Below are 19,085 nucleotides of genomic sequence, written 5' to 3' on the forward strand. Positions count from 1 at the left end.
ATATTTATTTTTTTATAAATTATTATTATTATTTATATTTTATTATTATTTATTAATTATATTTTTTTTTATTTTATGTATTATATTTATATTTAATTATTTTTTATTATTTTTTTTATATTAATTTTTATTTTATTTTTTAATATTTTTTATTTTTATTTTTTTTATTTATTTTTATTTATAATTTTTTATATTTTTTTTTTTTTATTTTTTTATATTTTATTTTTTAATATTATTTTATTATTTATTAATTTTATTTTTTATTAATTTTATTTTTATTTTTTATATTTTTATTTTTATTTTTTTATTTAATTATATTATTTATTTTATTATATTTTTATTATTTTATTTTTTATTTTTATTTTATATTTTTATTATTTATTATTTTTTATTTTTATATTTTTTTTTATTTTTATTATTTTTTTATGTTTATTATTTTTTTTTATTTTTATTTAAAAATATATTTTAATAATAATATTTTTTATTATTTTTATATTATATAATTATTAATATTTATTTTTATATTTTATATATATATTTATAATTATATTTATTTTAATATTATTATATTTTTTATTATATTTATTTTTTTTTATTTTATATAATTAAATTATATTTTTTTTTTATTATTTTTATATATTTATATTATATAATTTATTTAATTATTTTTATATTTTTTTTTTATATATTAATATTTTAAATATTTTAAATTATTTATTTATATAATTTTATTATTATATTTTATTATTTATTTATAATATATTTTATTTTAATTATTATATTTATTTATATTATTTATATAAATATTATATTTTTATATATTAAATAATATAATATTTTATTTTATTTATTAATTTTATATTTATTAATATTTATTTTTTTTATTATTATAATTATTTATTTAATTTTATTTTTATTTTTAATTATTTATATTATATTATTTATTTATTATATATATTATTTATTTAATTATTTATTATAATATTATAATTTTATTTATAAATATTTATTAATATTTATATATTATATTTTTATATTTAATTTTTTTTATTTATTAAAATTATTTTAAATTTATTAATTATATTATTAATATATTATTAATTAATTATTATTATTTTTTATATATTTTTTATTAATTATTATTTAAAAAATTTATATAAAATTTTTATATTTTTTTTTTATTATTTTTAAATTTTAATATATTTTATTATTTTTTTTATTATATTAAATTAATAATTATTTTATTTTTAATTTTTTAATAATATATTAATTTTTTTTAATATTATTTTTATAATTTTTTTATAATTTTTTTATTTATTATTTATAAATTATTTATATAATTATTTAATATATTAAAATTTTTTTAATATTATTATTTTTATTATTATAATATTTTATTTTATTTTAATATTTTTATTATTTATTATATATTTTTTTATTTAAATTTTATTAAATTTATTTTATAATTTATTTATTTTAAATTATATATTATTTTTTTAATTTATTTTTATTAATATTTTAATTTTTTTTAATTTTATTTATTATATTAATATTTATTTTTTATAATATTAATTAATTTTTTTATATTATTATAACTAATTATTATTTTAATATTTTATAATAATTTTAATTATTTAATTTTTAATTATATATTATTAAATATTATAATTTTATTTATATTTTATTTTAATATTATTATATTAATTATATATTTTTAATATTTATAATTTATATTTAAATTTTATATATTTTAATTTAAAATAATGATTTTTTTATACTTATTTTTATTTTATTTTTATATTTTTATATTTTAAAAATTAAATTTAATTTTAATTTAAATAATATTTTTAATATATATAATTTTTTATTTTTTTTTTCTTAATATATAAATTATTTATAATATTATAATTAATATTTTAATTATCTATATAAAATTTATAAATTTAAAATTTTAATTAATTATATTAATTTTTATATTTATATTAAATTTATTTATAAATTTTATTTTATATATTTATTTTAATATATTTAAATATATTTATTTTTTATTTATATATTTTATTATTTTTATTATAATTTATTTATTTATTATTATTATTATTTAATAATTTTATATATATTTTATATATAATATTTTAAAAATATTATTTATAATATTAATAATTTATTTATTATTTATTAAATAATATATATTTTAATTTTTTATTAATTATTTTTTAATTTATTTTTTATTATAATTTTTATATATTTAATTTTTAATAATAAATAAATTTAAATTTAAATTTTTTTTATATATTATACTATTAAATTTTTATTTAAATATATTATAATTAATTATAATTATATATTATTATATTTAAATTATTTAATAAATTATTTTAAAATTTTTATTTTTATTATTTTATTAAATATTATATATTTAATTATATTTAAAAATAATATTTTTTATTAATTATTTTATTTTTTTAAATTATAATAATAATTATTATAAAATTTTTATTTTAATTATTATATTTTATTTAATATTAATTATTTATAATTTTTTATTTTTATTTTATTTATTTAAATATTATAATTTATTTTAAATTTTATATTTTATTTATTATTTATTTAATTTAATAATATTTTATTATTTTTTTTTTAAAATTATTATATTATATTTTTAATAATTAATATATATATTTAATAATTTTTTAAAATTATATTAATTTTTTAATTTTATATATTTTATACTTTTTATATAAATTTTATATTTTAATTTATATTTTATATATATATTAAAATTTTTTTATTTATTTATATATTATAATTATTATTATAATTATTTATATTTTTTTTATAATTATTTTTATTAAATTTTATATTTTTTTATATACATAAACGCCCACACACGCACATATACATACCTATACATTTCACTTTATACCTACATATACATACATAGACATATTCATGTATACACATGCACATATTTATACTTCCTGCCTTCATCCATTCCTGTCGCCACCCCACCACATGAAATGGCACCCCCCTCCCCCCACATGCGTTCGAGGTAACACTAGGAAAAGACAACAAAGGCCACATTCGTTCACACTCAGTCTCTAGCTGTCATGTGTAATGCATCGAAACCACAGCTCTCTTGCCACATCTAGGCCCCACAGAACTTTCCATGGTTTTACCCCAGACACTTCACATGTCCTGGTTCAATCCATTGACAGCACATCGACCCCAGGATACATCATTCCAATTCACTCTATTCCTTGCACACAATTCACCCTCCGATCTCTCAAAATCTTTTTCACTCCATCCTTACACCTCCAATTTGGTCTCCCACTTCTACTCTTTCCTTCCACCTCTGACACATATATCCTTTCTGTCAATATTTCCTCACTCATTCTCTCTCTGTGACCAAACCATTTCAATACACCCTCTTCTGCTCTCTCAGCCACACTCAATTTATTACCACACATCTCTTTTACTCTTTCATTATTTACTCGATCAAACCACCTCACACCACATATTGTCCTCAAACATCTCATTTCCAACACATCCACCCTCCTCCGCACAAGTCTATCTATAGCCCATGCCTCACAACCATATAACATTGTTGGAACCACTATTCCTTCAAACATACCCATTTTTGCTTTCTGAGATAACGTTCTTGTCTTCCAAACATTCTTCAATGCTCCAAGAACCTTTGCCCCCTCCCCCACCGTGACTCACTTCTCCTTCCATGGTTCCATCCGCTGCCAAATCCAATCCCAGATATCTAAAACACTTCACTTCCTCCACTTTTTCTCCATTCAAACTTACCTCCCAGTTTACTTGTTTGTCTACCCTACTCAACCTAATAACCTTGCTCTTATTCACATTTACTCTCAGCTTTCTTCTTTCACACACTTTACCAAACTCAGTCACCAGCTTCTGCAGTTTCTCACATGAATCAGCCACCAGCGCTGTATCATCAGCGAACAACTTACTCACTTCCCAAGCCCTCTCATCCACAACCAACTGCATACTTGCCCCTCTTTCCAAAACTCTTGCATTCACCTTCCTAACAATCCCATCCATAAACAAATTAAACAACCATGGAGACATCACGCACCCCTGCCGCAAACCTACATTCACTGGAAACCAATCACTTTCCTCTCTTCCTACTCGTACTTATGACTTACATCCTCGATAAAAACATTTCACTGCTTCTAGCAACTTGCATCCCACACCATATACTTTTAATACCTTCCACAGAGCATCTCTATTAACTCTGTAATATGCCCTCTCCAGATCCATAAATGCTACATACAAATCCATTTGTTTTTCTAATTATTTCTCACAGACATTCTTCAAAGCAAACACCTGATCCACACATCCTCTACCACTTCTGAAACCACACTGCTCTTCCCCAATCTGATGCTCTGTACATACCTTGATCCTCTCAATCAATACTCTCCCATATAATTTCCCAGGAATACTCAACAGACCTATTTATTTATATTTTTATATTTTGTCGCTGTCTCCCACGTTAGCAAGGTAGCGCAAGGAAACAGAAGAAAGAATGGCCCAACCCACCCACATACACATGAATATACATACATGTCCACACATGCACGTATACATGCCTATACATTTCAACATATACATATATGTACATACTTAGACACATACAGATATACACATGTAAATAATTCATACTTGCTGCCTTTATTGATTCTAGTCGCCACCCCGCCACACATGAAATGACAACCCCCTCCACCCGCATGCGTGCGAGGTAGTGCTAGGAAAAGAAAACAAAGGCCACATTTGTTCACTCTCATTCTCTAGCTGTCATGTATAATGCACTGAAACCACAGCTCCCTTTCCACATCCAGGCCCCACAAAACTTTCCATGGTTTGCTCCGGACGCTTCACATGCCCTGTTTCAATCCATTGCCAGCATGTTGACCCCGGTATACCACATCAATCAGATTCACTCTATTCATTGCACGCCTTTCACCCTCCTGCATGTTCAGGCCCCGATCGCTCAAAATCTTTTTCACTCCATCCTTCCACCTCCAATTTGGTCTCCCACTTCTCGTTCCCTCCACCTCTGACACATATATCCTTTTTGTTAGTCTTTGCTCACTCATTCTGCTCTCTCAACCACACTTTATTACCAAACATCTCTCTTATCCTTTCATTACTTACTCGATCAAACCACCTCACACCACATACTGTCCTCAAACATCTCATTTCCAACACATCCACTCTCCTTCGCTCAACCCTATCTATAGCCCATGCCTCACAACCATATAACTTTGTTGAAACTACTATTCCTTCAAACATCCTCATTTTTCCTTTCTGAGATAATGTTCTCGCTTTCCACACATTCTTCAACGCTCCCAGAACTTTCGCCCCCTCCCCCACCCTGTAATTCACTTCCCCTTCCATGGTTCCATCCGCTGCCAAATCCACTCCCAGATATCTAAAACACTTCTCTTCCTCCAGTTTTTCTCCTTTCAAACTTACTTCCCAATTGACTTGTTGTCCCTCAACCCTACTGTACCTAATAACCTTGCTCTTATTTACATTTACTCTCAGCTTTCTTCTTTCACACACTTTACCAAACTCAGTCACCAGCTTCTGCAGTTTCTCACCTGAATCAGCCACCAGCGCTGTATCATCAGTGAACAACAACTGACTCACTTCCCAAGGTCTCTCATCCACAACAGACTGCATACTTGCTCCTCTTTCCAAAACTCTTGCATTCTCCTCCCTAACAACCCCATCCATAAATAAATTAAACAACCAGGGAGACATCAGGCATCCTTTCCGCAAACCAACATTCACGGAGAACCAATCACTTTCCTTTCTTCCTACTCATACACATGCCTTACATCCTTAGTAAAAACTTTTCACTGCTTCTAGCAACTTGCGTCCCACACCATCTATTCTTAATATCTCCCACAGAGCATCTCTTAACTCCATTGTATGCCTTCTCCAGATCCTTAAATGCTCCATACAAATCCATTTGTTTTTCTTTCTAAGTATTTCTCATACATTTTTCAAAGCAAACACTTGATCCACACATCCTCTATCACCTCTGTAACCACACTGCTCTTCCCCAATCTGATGCTCTGTTCATGCCTTCACCCTCTCAATCAATAGCCTCCCATATAATTTCCCGGGAATACTTAACAAACTTATACCTCTGTACTTTAAGCACTTGCCTTTATCCCCTTTGCCTTTGTACAATGGCACTATGCATGCATTCCGCCAATTCTCAGGCACCTCACCATGAGCCATACATACATTAAATATCCTTACCAACCAGTCAACAACACTGTCATCCCCTTTTTTAATAAATTCCACTGCAATACCATCCAAACCCGCTGGCTTTCATCTTTCGCTTAGCTTTCACTACCTCTTCTCTGTTTACCAAATCATTCTCCCTGACCCTATCACTTCGCACACCACCTCAACCAAAACATCCTATATCGGCCATTCTATCATCTAACACATTCAACAAACCTTCAAAATACTCACTCCATCTCCTTCTCACATCACCACTACCTGTTATTACCTCCCCATTAGCCCCCTTCACCGATGTTCTCATTTGTTCTCTTGTCTTACGCACTTTATTTACCTCCATCCAAAACATCTTTTTCTTTTCATTCTCCCAAAAATTCAATGATACTCTCTCACCGCACCTCTCATTTGCCCTCTTTTTCACCTCATACTATTCGCCATTTCCTTTGTTAATGAGGTAGGGTCAAGAACAGAGTACTGAGCCTTTGAGGGAATGTCCTCTCTAAGCCCCCTTTACTTTGCCTTCTACAGCATGCAGGGAATACACGTGTTTGTGGGTAGGTTAGGCCACTCTTGTCTGTTTCCTTGCACTACTTCACTAATGTGGGAGACAGCAACTAAGTATAATAGAATAGAATAAATATTTAGTTTTACATTTGAATACTTGTTAATTTTGTTTCTGTAATGTTTCTGTGATATTGCTTTGTGTAGGGACAATGGTTTTCAGCCATTGATGGCTTCAAAGTGTACCTGCTTGGTAACCCTATCATCTGGTGGGGTAACTTGGTTGTGTTGGCTGCTTTTGTGGTCGTCTATTTCTACCATGCTTATAGGACGCAGAGAGGAATGTTGGATGATCCAGAAACCAAAGGTATGTATATTAAGTTTAATTTTGCCACTTAAAGAAAATTCATATTTGTAACAATTATGCTACGAGGTGAACAAACCTTTGCAGGTGGACAGTATTGTCTCTTTTAATCGTACCTCTTTGAAAAGTATATATTATCATTTTCATCCTGTCTTGAAAGTTTATTTAACAGTGTAATTGGAAAACCTAATTTTATATAGCATGTTAAACTGGAAAAGGTGAATAGCCTTCTAAAATTTGGTTTGGGTTTGCTCCTGTTTTACATTTCATATTAGGGTAAAAGAGATCAGTCACACATTAAAAAGCTCAATTCTGACTAGCTGTGCTGTTGCAGATATTCATTTTACTATCAAATTTTTTGTAGCACTTAGTAACAGACCCCCCCCCCCCGGGTTGTACTTCAAAATATCATGATAATTTACATTATTAGGCTACTGCATTGGCAATAATAGATTAGCCTTTATTGGTAATAATAGATAATGATTATAATAAATGTTTTATGTTTGTGCTATGCAATAGTTAAGTCTTTGATAGTGTATTCCATTTCTTGGGAATCAAATAATACATAGGAAAATGAGTACTGTGTATATGAAGTACCTTTTGCTAAACTGAACAACAGGCATGGAGGTCAGTTCATGGTCATTATTAACTTTTGTAGAGGGGACTGGAAATAGTTCATTTTACACTTGATGAGGACAAGTACTTGCATGTATAGAGACAAAAATCAGGCTAAACCAAAAATTCTGGTTAATGGAGAAATTACTGTATATGATGTTAGTACATTTCTTCATGGAAATGGTGAAGAGCTTGTAGATTTATGTGCGGAAAAAGGACTGATGATTGGGAATACCTGGTTTAAAAAGCGAGATATACATAAGTATACTTATGTAAGTAGGAGAGATGGCCAGAGAGCGTTATTGGATTACGTGTTAATTGACAGGCGTGCGAAAGAGAGACTTTTGGATGTTAATGTGCTGAGAGGTGCAACTGGAGGGATGTCTGATCATTATCTTGTGGAGGCTAAGGTGAAGATTAGTATGGGTTTTCAGAAAAGAGGAGTGAATGTTGGGGTGAAGAAGGTGGTGAGAGTAAGTGAGCTTGGGAAGGAGACCTGTGTGGGGAAGTACCAGGAGAGACTGTGTACAGAATGGAAAAAGGTGAGAACAATGGAAGTAAGGGGAGTGGGGGAGGAATGGGATGTATTTAGGGAATCAGTGATGGATTGCGCAAAAGATGCTTGTGGCATGAGAAGAGTGGGAGGTGGGCTGTTTAGAAAGGGTAGTGAGTGGTGGGATGAAGAAGTAAGAGTATTAGTGAAAGAGAAGAGAGAGGCATTTGGACGATTTTTGCAGGGAAAAAATGCAATTGAGTGGGAGAAGTATAAAAGAAAGAGACAGGAGGTCAAGAGAAAGGTGCAAGAGGTGAAAAAAAGGGCAAATGAGAGTTGGGGTGAGAGACTATCAGTAAATTTTAGGGAGAATAAAAAGATGTTCTGGAAGGAGGTAAATAGGGTGCGTAAGACAAGGGAGCAAATGGGAACTTCAGTGAAGGGCGTAAATGGGGAGGTGATAACAAGTAGTGGTGATGTGAGAAGGAGATGGAATGAGTATTTTGAAGGTTTGTTGAATGTGTCTGATGACAGAGTGGCAGATATAGGGTGTTTTGGTCGAGGTGGTGTGCAAAGTGAGAGGGTTAGGGAAAATGATTTGGTAAACAGAGAAGAGGTAGTAAAAGCTTTGCGGAAGATGAAAGCCGGCAAGGCAGCAGGTTTGGATGGTATTGCAGTGGAATTTATTAAAAAAGGGGGTGACTGTATTGTTGACTGGTTGGTAAGGTTATTTAATGTATGTATGACTCATGGTGAGGTGCCTGAGGATTGGCGGAATGCGTGCATAGTACCATTGTACAAAGGCAAAGGGGATAAGAGTGAGTGCTCAAATTACAGAGGTATAAGTTTGTTGAGTATTCCTGGTAAATTATATGGGAGGGTATTGATTGAGAGGGTGAAGGCATGTACAGAGCATCAGATTGGGGAAGAGCAGTGCGGTTTCAGAAGTGGTAGAGGATGTGTGGATCAGGTGTTTGCTTTGAAGAATGTATGTGAGAAATACTCAGAAAAGCAAATGGATTTGTATGTAGCATTTATGGATCTGGAGAAGGCATATGATAGAGTTGATAGAGATGCTCTGTGGAAGGTATTAAGAATATATGGTGTGGGAGGCAAGTTGTTAGAAGCAGTGAAAAGTTTTTATCGAGGATGTAAGGCATGTGTACGTGTAGGAAGAGAGGAAAGTGATTGGTTCTCAGTGAATGTAGGTTTGCGGCAGGGGTGTGTGATGTCTCCATGGTTGTTTAATTTGTTTATGGATGGGGTTGTTAGGGAGGTAAATGCAAGAGTCCTGGAAAAAGGGGCAAGTATGAAGTGTGTTGGGGATGAGAGAGCTTGGGAAGTGAGTCAGTTGTTGTTCGCTGATGATACAGCGCTGGTGGCTGATTCATGTGAGAAACTGCAGAAGCTGGTGACTGAGTTTGGTAAAGTGTGTGGAAGAAGAAAGTTAAGAGTAAATGTGAATAAGAGCAAGGTTATTAGGTACAGTAGGGTTGAGGGTCAAGTCAATTGGGAGGTGAGTTTGAATGGAGAAAAATTGGAGGAAGTGAAGTGTTTTAGATATCTGGGAGTGGATCTGTCAGCGGATGGAACCATGGAAGCGGAAGTGGATCATAGGGTGGGGGAGGGGGCGAAAATTTTGGGAGCCTTGAAAAATGTGTGGAAGTCGAGAACATTATCTCGGAAAGCAAAAATGGGTATGTTTGAAGGAATAGTTGTTCCAACAATGTTGTATGGTTGCGAGGCGTGGGCTATGGATAGAGTTGTGCGCAGGAGGATGGATGTGCTGGAAATGAGATGTTTGAGGACAATGTGTGGTGTGAGGTGGTTTGATCGAGTAAGTAACGTAAGGGTAAGAGAGATGTGTGGAAATAAAAAGAGCGTGGTTGAGAGAGCAGAAGAGGGTGTTTTGAAATGGTTTGGGCACATGGAGAGAATGAGTGAGGAAAGATTGACCAAGAGGATATATGTGTCGGAGGTGGAGGGAACGAGGAGAAGAGGGAGACCAAATTGGAGGTGGAAAGATGGAGTGAAAAAGATTTTGTGTGATCGGGGCCTGAACATGCAGGAAGGTGAAAGGAGGGCAAGAAATAGAGTGAATTGGAGCGATGTGGTATACAGGGGTTGACGTGCTGTCAGTGGATTGAATCAAGGCATGTGAAGCGTCTGGGGTAAACCATGGAAAGCTGTGTAGGTATGTATATTTGCGTGTGTGGACGTGTGTATGTACATGTGTATGGGGGGGGGTTGGGCCATTTCTTTCGTCTGTTTCCTTGCGCTACCTCGCAAACGCGGGAGACAGCGACAAAGTATAAAAAAAAAAAAAAAAAAAAAAAAAAAAATTTCTTCATGCAGTTTTAATGGCACACTACATGTAGTTAATTCATGTAATGACTAGCATCCCATTTCAGGTGTAGCTTAAGTTTTGACAGAGACTTTGAAGTACTCTTGACGAAATTGTGTGAGGAAGGGTATCGGTAGCTAAAGAAGTATAGATGTTTATGAAAAGGTTGCTTCATTTCAAAGGGATTTAAGATAAGATACTTTACTAAGTGCTTTGCTGTTGATTTTCATTTTAAGTCTGCCTCCGGAGTTGGGCATCTCTTCCTTCTTTTGTAGCTTGAGAATATAGGGGAGGGGATCTCAGTTCTGCAAAGTGATCTCAATAATACATGCTTATAGACTTGGGTGAAAGCAGCATGCCTTCAGTTACTTTAGACAAGAGGTGCATGTTTGTATGTTTGTTGGGATTATGAAATGAATGAATTGATGCAAAAGATAAAGAATAATTGACAAGTTGGAAAAGAAAAATGTATTTGGCTTGTGTGAGAAAAAATAGAGAATTATTAGGACTTTTGATTTGAAGGGTGAATCATTTGAGAGCAGGCTTGTAATATGATGTAGAGTGTTAGGGAGAAGTTGTTGGAATGTTAAGAAAAGATGAAAGCTTTTGGAAGATATTTGATTGTTATAGTCATGGGCCTCTGTAGTGTAGCAGTTAACATTGCTGATTTTAATGCATTCATGGACTGCCCAGGACAGTGCTTAGATTTGAATTATGGTTGCAGCACTTGGTCCACAGTCAGCCCAGTTGTTGGATGATGAATTGGGTACCTGGCTTTGGCTAGAGTATATTTATATGATGGTTTTGAGTGATCAGGGCCTGAAGATGTGGGAGGGTGAGAGGTGTGCAAGGAGTAGAGTGAATTGGAATGATGTGGTATACTGGCATCAAAGTGCTGTCAGTGGAATGAACCAGGGCATGTGAAGCATCTGGGGTAAACTATCGAAAGGTTTGTGGAGCCTGGATGTGGATAGGGAGCTGTGGTTTCGATGCATTACAGCTGGAGACTGAGTGTGGACAAATGTGACCTTTCTTGTCTGTTTTCCTAGTGCTACCTCACTGACGCAGGGGGTGGCAATGCTGTTTCTGTGGGGTGGGGTGGTGCCAGGAATGGGTGAAGGCAAGCAGGTATGAATATGTACATGTGTCAACCTTTCATCACTCATTATCTCCATGTGTCCAAACCATTTCAACACACCCTCTTCTGCCTTCTCAACCACTATCTTTTTATTACCACATATCTCTCTCACCCTTTCATTATCATTACTTATTCAATCAAACCACCTCAAAACACATATTGTACTTAAACATTTCATTTTCAACACATCCACCCTCCTCCACGCAACCCTATTTATAGCCCATGCCTCGCAACCATATGATATTTTTGGAACTACTATTTCTTTAAACATACTCATTTTTGCTATCCAAGATATCATTCTTTCTTTCGACACATTCTTCTTTACTCCTAGGACCTTTGTCCCCTTCCCCCTCCTGTGATTCACTTCTGCTTCCAAGGTTCCATTTGCTGCTAAGTCCACTCCCAGATATCTAAAACACTTCACTTCCTCCAATTTTTCTCCATTCAAACTACATACCAACTTACTTGTCCCTCAACCTTGCTGAACCTAATAACATTCTCCTTCACACACTTTTCCAAACTCTGTCATCAACTTCTGCAGTTTCTCACTCAAATCAGCCATCAGTGTTGTAACATTGGCCAACAACAACTGACACTTCTTAGGCCCTCTCATCCCCAACAGACTGCTTACACTCATACTCTCCCTTCTCTCCAAAACTCATGCAGTTACCTCCCTAACCACCCCATCCTTAAACAGATTAAACAAACAAACATGGGGACATCACACACCTCTGCCACAGTCCGACCTTCACTGGGAACCAATCACTCTCCTCTCTTCCTACTCGTACACATGCCTTACACCCTTGAGACCTTCCACAAAGCATCTCTATCAACCCTATCATATGCCTTCTCCAGATCCATAAGTGCCACATACAAATCCGTCTGTTTTTCTGTATTTCTAGCACATTCTTCAAGCAAGCACCTGATCCACACATCCTCTACTTTTGAAACCACACTGCTCCTCCCCAATCTGATGCTCTATACATGCCTTCACCCTCTCAGTCAATACCCTTCCATACAGTTTTCTAGGAATTCTCAACAAACTTATGCCTCTGTAGTTTGAACACTCATCTTTATCCCCTTTGCCTTTGTACAGTGGCACTATACATACATTCTTGATGTAGTATGACTGGTTTATTTCAACTTACAGCTCGTCGTACCAAGACCTTGGAAGCGTGTGGTTGGTTGGTAACGGCATGGAGCCTCCACTATCTGCCATTTTATGCCATGGGCCGAATCTTGTATTTCCACCACTACTTCCCTGCTCTTCTATTCTCTTCCATGCTTACTGGTAAGAATCTGTTATATTTTACATGTGAAAAATTCAAGTTTTGTTAGGAGAAAAGCTTGTGGGGCTCTAGTCTTAATGCATTTTAACAGCTTCATTATTTTGATAGTATGATCATTGATGCTGAGAGTACATTCTGTTGACTTCCTCAAGAACAAGTAAATGAATCTTTATAGATTGATTTTTATGTGCAATACTGTATTTCAGTGAAGAAAATTAATCTTTGTATATATTACTTTTATATAGCTGTGTAAGAAATTATATGTTAATGAAGTGATTGGATGTACCTTCTTCCCTAGGTGTCATAATTGATTACTTGCTTGAGTCTCTACCCAGCATGGTCCCTCAATACTTGTCATCATCAGTGTACCCATGGATGACAGGATTGTTCTACTCTACCTTGATTTATAGGTAGGAGCAAATGCAAATAATTTTCTTTAGTATGTGCATGTATCATAGGTTGTAAGTTTTATGATATGGCTCTGTGAAGGGGCAGTAAGTTTCTGGAAGGTAAGTGTTAGATGATAAAGCGAGGGTCTGTGATAATGCTTTTAGTGCATATTGGTCTTCAAAACACTATGCTTGCATGACTTGTTTTAGTTATAAGTTCTTTTAGGTATAACATAAAAATCCATGCTTATGTACATGAATTATATATATTTTTTCATTTATATTTGCAGCTTTTACCTCTTTGCACCATTAGCATATGGGATGCACAACCTGGACCCAAGCTTTGAGAACAGCACTGTCCACCAGATCCGCTGGCTTGATTCTTGGGAATTTTAAGCATAGCAGTGAATACAGAATGAAAAGAAATGCAAAATTTAAATTGATGTATTTGGATGAAATTTAGAAATGCTACAAGAAAAAAAGTCTTCTGACTTAGAATATCATGAATGGCAAAACTAATCTTTCAAAGAGGATCAAATGTTTAAATCCATGGTTTGTATTATTCAGAAACTCTGTTGACTTGCATTTTTCACGTTTTATATTTTCATAAATCCAAAGCTGTAATTTGAGAAATGTAATTCATAAGATGTAATTTTTTCTTTGCACATGACATGAAAAAGAACTAGATAATCATATTGTTTTAATGTTGACAGTTTTCAGGAGTTTGTTTGATATGTTAATAATTGGACAAAACTAGCAATAGAGAATTTACCTCTGATTTTATGTTCTGTACCAATGACATTTAATTCTCAGTTTATGGCAAAGAAGGTCAATTTACATGTAAAATTGTCTTTATATTTACATATTATCCATGCCACAGTCAGTATTTCAAGAGTTAGCTAATTCCTGTAAATCAACAAACGATGTTGAGGTTTATGGTACAGTATTCACTTAGATTATATTCTTCAAGCTGGTCTTGCTGGTGATTGGTCTTTCTTAAGATCTTTGTATTTGTTTCTGATCTTGTTACGTATGTACTTGAAAATATTTTTGTACCATTTGTAATATTAAATGTTAGATTATTTAATGGAAGTATCATTTACTTTTTCAACTCCTTATTGCCTTTCCTGTCATGGCAGGGAGCATCAGGAATGGATGAACAAAATCTCATTTGTGTATCTCTAGTCTTCAAATGTCATGCATAATGCATTTTATGATAGTCCCACATTTTTGTAAGGATTTAAGTCAGACATTGCAGGGGTATACTAGAAGATAGTTCATTATTTTTGTTATTATAATAGAGGTTTTCAGAAAAGAAGAGAGAATGTTGGGGTGAAGAGAGTGGTGAGAGTAAGTGAGCTTGGGAAGGAGACGTGTGAGGAAGTACCAGGAGAGATTGAGTGCAGAATGGCAAAAGATGAGAGCATATGACATAAGAGGAGTTGGGGGAGGAATGGAATGTATATAGGGAAGCAGTGATAGCTTTTGCAAAAGATGCATGTGGCATGAGAAAGGTGGGAGGTGGGCAGATTAGAAAGGCTAGTGAGTGGTGGGATGAAGAAGTAAGATTGTTAGTGAAAGAGAAGACAGAGGCATTTGGACAATTTTTGCAGAGAAGTAGTGCAGATGACTGGGAGATGTATAAAAGAAAGAGGCAGGAGGTCAAGAGAAAGGTGCAAGAGGTGAAAAAGAGGGCAAACGAGAATTGGGGTGAGAGAGTATCATTAAATTTTAGGGAGAATAAAAATGTTTTGGAAGGAGGTAAATAAAGTGTGTAAGACAAGAGAACAAATGGGAACCGGTGAAGGAGGATAATGGGGAGGTAATAACAAGTAGTGGTGAAGTGAAAAGATGAAGTGAGTATTTTGAAGGTTTCTTGAACGAGTTAATGATAGAGTGGCAGATATAGGGTGATTTGGTCAAGGTGGTGAGCGAAGTGAGAGGGTCAGGGAGAATGGTTTGGTAAACAGAGACGAGGTAGTGAAAGCTTTGCGGAAGATGAAAGCCGGCAAGGCGGCGGGTTTGGATGATATTGCAGTGGAATTTATTAAAAAAAGGTGACGTGTTGTTGACTGGTTGGTAAGGATATTCAGTGTATGTATGGCTCATGGTGAAGTGCCTGAGGATTGGAGGAATGCATGCATAGTGCCATTGTACAAAGGCAAAGGGTATAAATGTGAGTGTTCACATTACAGAGGTATAAGTTTGTTGAGTATTCCTGGGAAATTATATGGAAGGATATTGATTGAGAGGGTAAAGACATGTACAGAGCATCAGATTGGGGAAGAGCAGTGTGGTTTCAGAAGTGGTAGAGGGTGTGTGGGTCAGGTGTTTGCTTAGATGAATGTCTGTGAGAAATACTTAGAAAAACAGATGGATTTATATGTAGCATTTATGGATCTGGAGAAGGCATATGATAGGGTTGATAGAGATGCTTTGTGGAAGGTATTAAGAGTATATATTGTGGGAGGTAAGTTGCTAGAAGCAGTGAAAAGTTTTTACCAAGGATGTAAGGCATGAGTACTAGTAGGAAGAGAGGAAAGTGATTGGTTCCCAGTGAATGTCAGTTTGTGGCAGGATTGTGTGATGTCTCCATAGTTGTTTAATTTGTTTATGGATGGGGTTGTTATGGAGGTGAATTCAAGAGCTCTGGAGAGAGGGGCAAGTATGCAGTCTGTTGTGGAAGAGAGGGCTTGAGGAGTGAGTCAGTTGTTCGCTGGTGATACAGTGCTGGTGGCTGATTCAGGTGAGAAACTGCTGAAGCTGGTGACTGAGTTTGGTAAAGTGTGTGAAAGAAGAAAGCTGAGAGTAAATGTGAATAAGAGCAAGGTTATTAGGTTTAGTAGGGTTGAGGGACAGGTTAATTGGGAGGTGAGTTTGAATGGAGATAAATTAGAGGAAGTGAAGTGTTTTAGATATCTCGGAGTGGATTTAGCAGTGGGTAGAACCATGGAAGGGGAAGTGAATCATAGGGTGGGGGAGGGGGCAAAAGTTCTGGGAATGTTGAAAAATGTGTGGAAGTCGAGAATGGTATCCTGGAAAGCAAAAATGGATATGTTTGAAGGAATAATGGTTCCAGCAATGTTATAAGGTTACAAGGCGTGGGCTATAGATAGAGTTGTGCGGAGGAGGGTGGATGTGCTGAAAATGAGATGTTTGAGGAAAATATGTGGTGTGTGGTGGTTTGATCCAGTAGGTAATGAAAGGGTAAGAGAGATGTATGGTAATAAAAAGAGCGTGGTTGAGAGAGAGCAGAAGAGGGTGTTTTGAAATGGTTTGGTCACATGGATTCTACACTGAATCTCTCTTGGTACTTCTCTCTTTTTAAATCAGGTATTCCTAATCACCAGCCCTTTTTCAGCACAGAAATCCACAAGCTCTTTACCATTTCCCTATACAACATTGAACACCCCATGTACACCAGTTATACCCTCAACTGCCACATTACTTGCCTTCACATTTAAACCACCAATCACTATAACCTGATCTCGTTCATCAAAGCTGCTAATACACTCACTCAGCTGCTCCCAAAGCACTTACCTCTCTTGGTCTTTTCTCTCGTGACCAGGTGCATAGGCACCAATAATCACCCATCTCTCTCCATCCACTTTCAGTTTTACCCAAATGAATCTAGAATTTACTTACTTAAACTCTATCACATACTCCCACAACTCCTGCTGCAGGAGTAGTGCCACTCCATCCTCAGCTCTTTCCCTCTCACCAACCCCCGACTTTACTCCCAAGACTTTACCAGACCACTCTTCTCCTTTACCCTTGAGCTTCGTTTCACTCAGAGCCAAAACATCCAGGTTTTTTTTCCTCAAACATACTACCTATCTCTCCTTTCTTCTCATCTTGGTTACATCCACACACATTCAGACACCAATCTGAGCCTTTTAATGAAGGAAGAGACCCCAGACACTAGGTTCCAAAACCTTGAGGGAATATTTCACACTGCTACTCTATGCAGATATTTCAGGGGATTTATGAATGAACAGTGATGAAATATAATCAGCAAAACCTCCAGGCTTTGAAAAATAGGGTGTTGCCTCATCTACCTCGGCATGGATGACGGTATAACTTAATGTATCAGAGAAATGAATGGCCATAAAAGCTTGAAATATGGGCAATGCAACCAGCCACACTAAAAATCTCAACCCAGAAGCCATTTAACTTTAAATAGTCCTCCCATCCAACACCATATCACTTGCTCAGCTACTTGATCAAAATATGATTCTAGTTTTGAAGTAATAACATTTAAAAAATCAATTAGATCAAGATAGTACATTTCTATTATACCTAGGCTGCTTAGGGAGATCATATAAGGTTTTTGTAGGTTCTGTTAGTTTCTTAGAAATCTTAAATTCATACAATCTAAAGTTTTCGATATTCATAATCCTCAGCACTGTCATGATATTTGAATCATCCCATGGCCTTATAGTTTGGGAAAGGGGTTAAAATGAAATTTGGCATTCCTTCAATCATTACTAATTCTAAAACTGTCACAAGGAAACTGCAACCAGTAACCTTAGATCACTTGTGTAACAATCAATGTGTTGTAACAAGCAGACCAGTGATGTCGGAAACATGGGTCGTACTGTTCTTTGGGCATGAGTTTTATTAGTTGCTTATTTTCATACTTTATCACTGTTTCCCACATTAGCGAGGTAGCACCTGGAATAGACAAAGAACGACCAAATCCACTCGCATCCATTCTCTTGGCTGTCATTTGTGAAGCAACTAAATCACAAATTCTCTCCACGACCAAACCCCACAGACCTTTACATGATTTAGTCTGGATGATTTACATACCGTGGTTCAGTTCAATGACAGCAGGTCAACCCCAGTATATCACATTCTTCCAGTTCACTCTATCCTGTGCATGCCTTTCACCCTCCTGCATGTTCAGACCCCGATCACTCAAAAATCTTTTTCACTCAATCCTCCCCTCAACTTCTGATGCATATATCCTCTTTTTAACCTTTCCTCACTCATTCTCTCCATATGTCCAAACCATTTCAGCACACCCTACTCTTCTCTCTCAGCCACACACTTTTTGCTACCATGCATCTCTCTCAACCTTTCATTCCCTACTCAATCAAACTACATATCGTCCTCAAACATTTCATTTCCAAAAGAACAGAGCTTATGGATGAGAGCCCGATACTACACGCTGTTAAAAGCTTTGACTTTGTAAGGTTACGTTCACACGGTCGATCAGTATCCGTCGGACAAACACTGTTACCATATCATAAGGCGAAGCACGATGACGTCATAAGCGTCGAAACGAGGGAATTTGATATGGCAACAATCAGTGGTACCATATGAAGTATACCGGTGTCTACTGTGTTCACCAAGCAAAGACCGGCAGACGATGTTCGAAGCTGATGTCCGCTGGCAACGCACAGGTATTCAAGTCAGTGTTGGTGTGGACTTGGGCGACAGGTGGTCGTTGCCAGCGTCTAGTGCGGTACATCATTACCATGGTGCAAAAGAAGATAAAAAACAAAACCAAGAAAATTGCACTATGTAGCATGATAGTTGCTACACTGAGGACAAGGAGGTGACAAGAAGGGAATGGTGCAAGGACTGGTTACAGAAACGAAGCGAAAGGGGAAGCCATGCAACCATCTTACATGAACTGCAAATTGGTTATGAATCAGA

General features: G+C 34.7%; 1 protein-coding gene across 3 annotated transcripts in view; it reads left to right on the forward strand.

The window, feature by feature from the left end:
• The window catches only part of tw (Protein O-mannosyl-transferase 2), a 165,883-nt gene extending 151,375 nt beyond the window's left edge, over positions 1-14,508 (forward strand). Inside the window, exons 16-19 of one of the 3 annotated variants that reach the window (XM_071663329.1) lie at positions 6,997-7,156; positions 12,894-13,034; positions 13,331-13,442; positions 13,712-14,508. In XM_071663329.1, coding sequence (XP_071519430.1) covers positions 6,997-7,156; positions 12,894-13,034; positions 13,331-13,442; positions 13,712-13,817 — 519 coding nt within the window. In that variant the 3' untranslated portion in view covers positions 13,818-14,508. Of the gene's footprint in view, positions 1-6,996; positions 7,157-12,893; positions 13,035-13,330; positions 13,443-13,711 lie in introns of those variants that run through there. The other 2 variants (XM_071663330.1, XM_071663331.1) reach the window with 2 other exon arrangements.
• The last annotated feature ends 4,577 nt before the right edge of the window (positions 14,509-19,085 follow it).

Source organism: Panulirus ornatus, chromosome 7, assembly GCF_036320965.1.
Source record: "Panulirus ornatus isolate Po-2019 chromosome 7, ASM3632096v1, whole genome shotgun sequence".
Classification (NCBI taxonomy): Eukaryota; Metazoa; Arthropoda; class Malacostraca; order Decapoda; family Palinuridae; genus Panulirus; species Panulirus ornatus.